The sequence below is a fragment of the Perkinsus marinus genome, assembly GCF_000006405.1.
Source record: "Perkinsus marinus ATCC 50983 genomic scaffold scf_1104296948530, whole genome shotgun sequence".
NCBI classification, from domain to species: domain Eukaryota; phylum Perkinsozoa; order Perkinsida; family Perkinsidae; genus Perkinsus; species Perkinsus marinus.
Window position 1 is genome coordinate 1 of NW_003210148.1, and position 1,745 is coordinate 1,745.

The following is a 1,745-nucleotide window of genomic DNA, read 5'->3' on the forward strand; positions in this document are numbered from 1 at the left end:
AACATTGAACACCTTTATACTGGGGAATACCCCCCTTATGATTGTATACACTTCATGCCATAACACCATTGATGAGACTCCTTCTACGTAAGCTAGCATGAGCACCTGCGAGCGACGACAAGTGTCCTCTACCACACACCTTCTTATCGTTACTCTCTAAATAATCGTCTGAGGCCTCCCCACGCAGCCATTCATGTTCGAGAGCCTCACGAGCACTCAGTCTCCTAGTCGGCTCGGCTGTCTGACCAGATTGCCAATAAAAGCAACACTAAGATGTGTCTCTCACCAGGAGCTTCTTGGTGAGATCTTTTGCGGACTTGGTGGCCTCCTTCCACTCGGGATCAGTAAAGGAAGGACGAGCATCTTGGATAGCCGCGTACAACTCTTCCTCCTGACCGACGAAAGTCCAACCTCGACCACGAATGACGGAGCCTACAGTATCGGCGTCAAAAGGCTCGAGGCCACTCAACAGCTCATATAGGACGCAACCAACACTCCACATGTCGGCTTGAGGACCATATCTAAGATAACGAATTAACACGATCCGCCACCAATGAGGGTATATCTCTTACTGAGCACGCTTCCTCGCAACCTCAGGTGCCATACACAGAGGAGTGCCACAGAAAGGTTCGTGTATTTCCGTACAGCTCTGAATAGGAGGGGACAGTAGGGCTACTGAATCAATCCGGCTGAACTCTAACCTTCAATTTCATGCTGTCCCGTGCTTCAAACTTCTTGCCGAGAACGTAACTGGGATAATTGATGATACCAAAGCCCGACCGAGGGGTGGGGGGGGCTCACCTCAGTCCAAAATCGGCGATCTTCACCTGTGCCTGCTGGGACTTCTCAGATAAAAGCAAGTTTTCTAACTTCAAATCGCGATGGACAACGCCCATACTGTGGATGTAATGCACTCCAGAAAGAACCTAACCGACGGCAGTGTGACGAGGGGGTCTTCGTGGAGAGCCAGTGCGAAGAAATATGCACAAGGTCAACTACATGTGTTTGGTGACAGTATGAAAATTCTGAGGGAAATTCTCATTGGTTTCTGACCGCTCTACCCGAATTTGTTTCTAAATTTCTGCAATTGGGAAGGAAACTCCCGAGCACAGCTGAGGAAAGCGAACATATATTCCTCCAACACTGCGGGAAGCCGATACCTGTTTTATCGCACGAGCGGCGAGCTGCTCTGAAAAGTGATCAGACTCCGCGAACAGATCGGCAATCTGAGCACATCATAGAGACGATGCGGCGGCCTCGGTGTTCCCTCACTTGTCCACCATGCATGTACTCCATAACCAGCCATATGCACTGATTGGTCTCGAACAGTTCATGCCTGATAATCGGGAAGGTCTCCAAAATGGCAGCGACCATCGACGAGTTACAAGTTGACGAGATTTGCGTGCTTCATTCGTTTAAGACAGTCGATTTCTATCCCCATAGATTCCTCGTCATTCATCTTATCATTCTTCTCCACGACCTGAAATTTCCCTTCCCCTTTTCGTTGAATCGACTCTCGCTTTACCTTCAACGCGAAAGTGCCGCCCTCAATCTTATTGTCAACTTTATACACTCGACCGCTGGCTCCCTTGCCAATCTCTTCAATGACTTTGTAGTTGGACCTTCGCAATCGGCGATACGCCAACTTTTCCATACCACTCCATTCACTCACTTGATCACTCTCTCAGAGCTGCATGATGAAGATCACGCCTCTTCGCTCAGCTCGGCTATGAGGGCCGAGTCGG

General features: G+C 49.4%; 1 protein-coding gene across 1 annotated transcript; it reads right to left on the reverse strand.

The window, feature by feature from the left end:
* Positions 1-52: 52 nt before the first annotated feature.
* Pmar_PMAR002589 (hypothetical protein) lies at positions 53-1,654 on the reverse strand (the record flags this gene model as incomplete). The annotated part of the gene is made up of 11 exons (XM_002778578.1): positions 53-105; positions 136-241; positions 287-391; positions 437-521; positions 573-649; positions 702-750; positions 802-926; positions 1,161-1,226; positions 1,273-1,336; positions 1,386-1,480; positions 1,526-1,654. 11 exons carry the CDS (start codon positions 1,652-1,654, stop codon positions 53-55), a joined length of 954 nt encoding a protein of 317 aa, XP_002778624.1.
* Between the last annotated feature and the right edge of the window lie 91 nt (positions 1,655-1,745).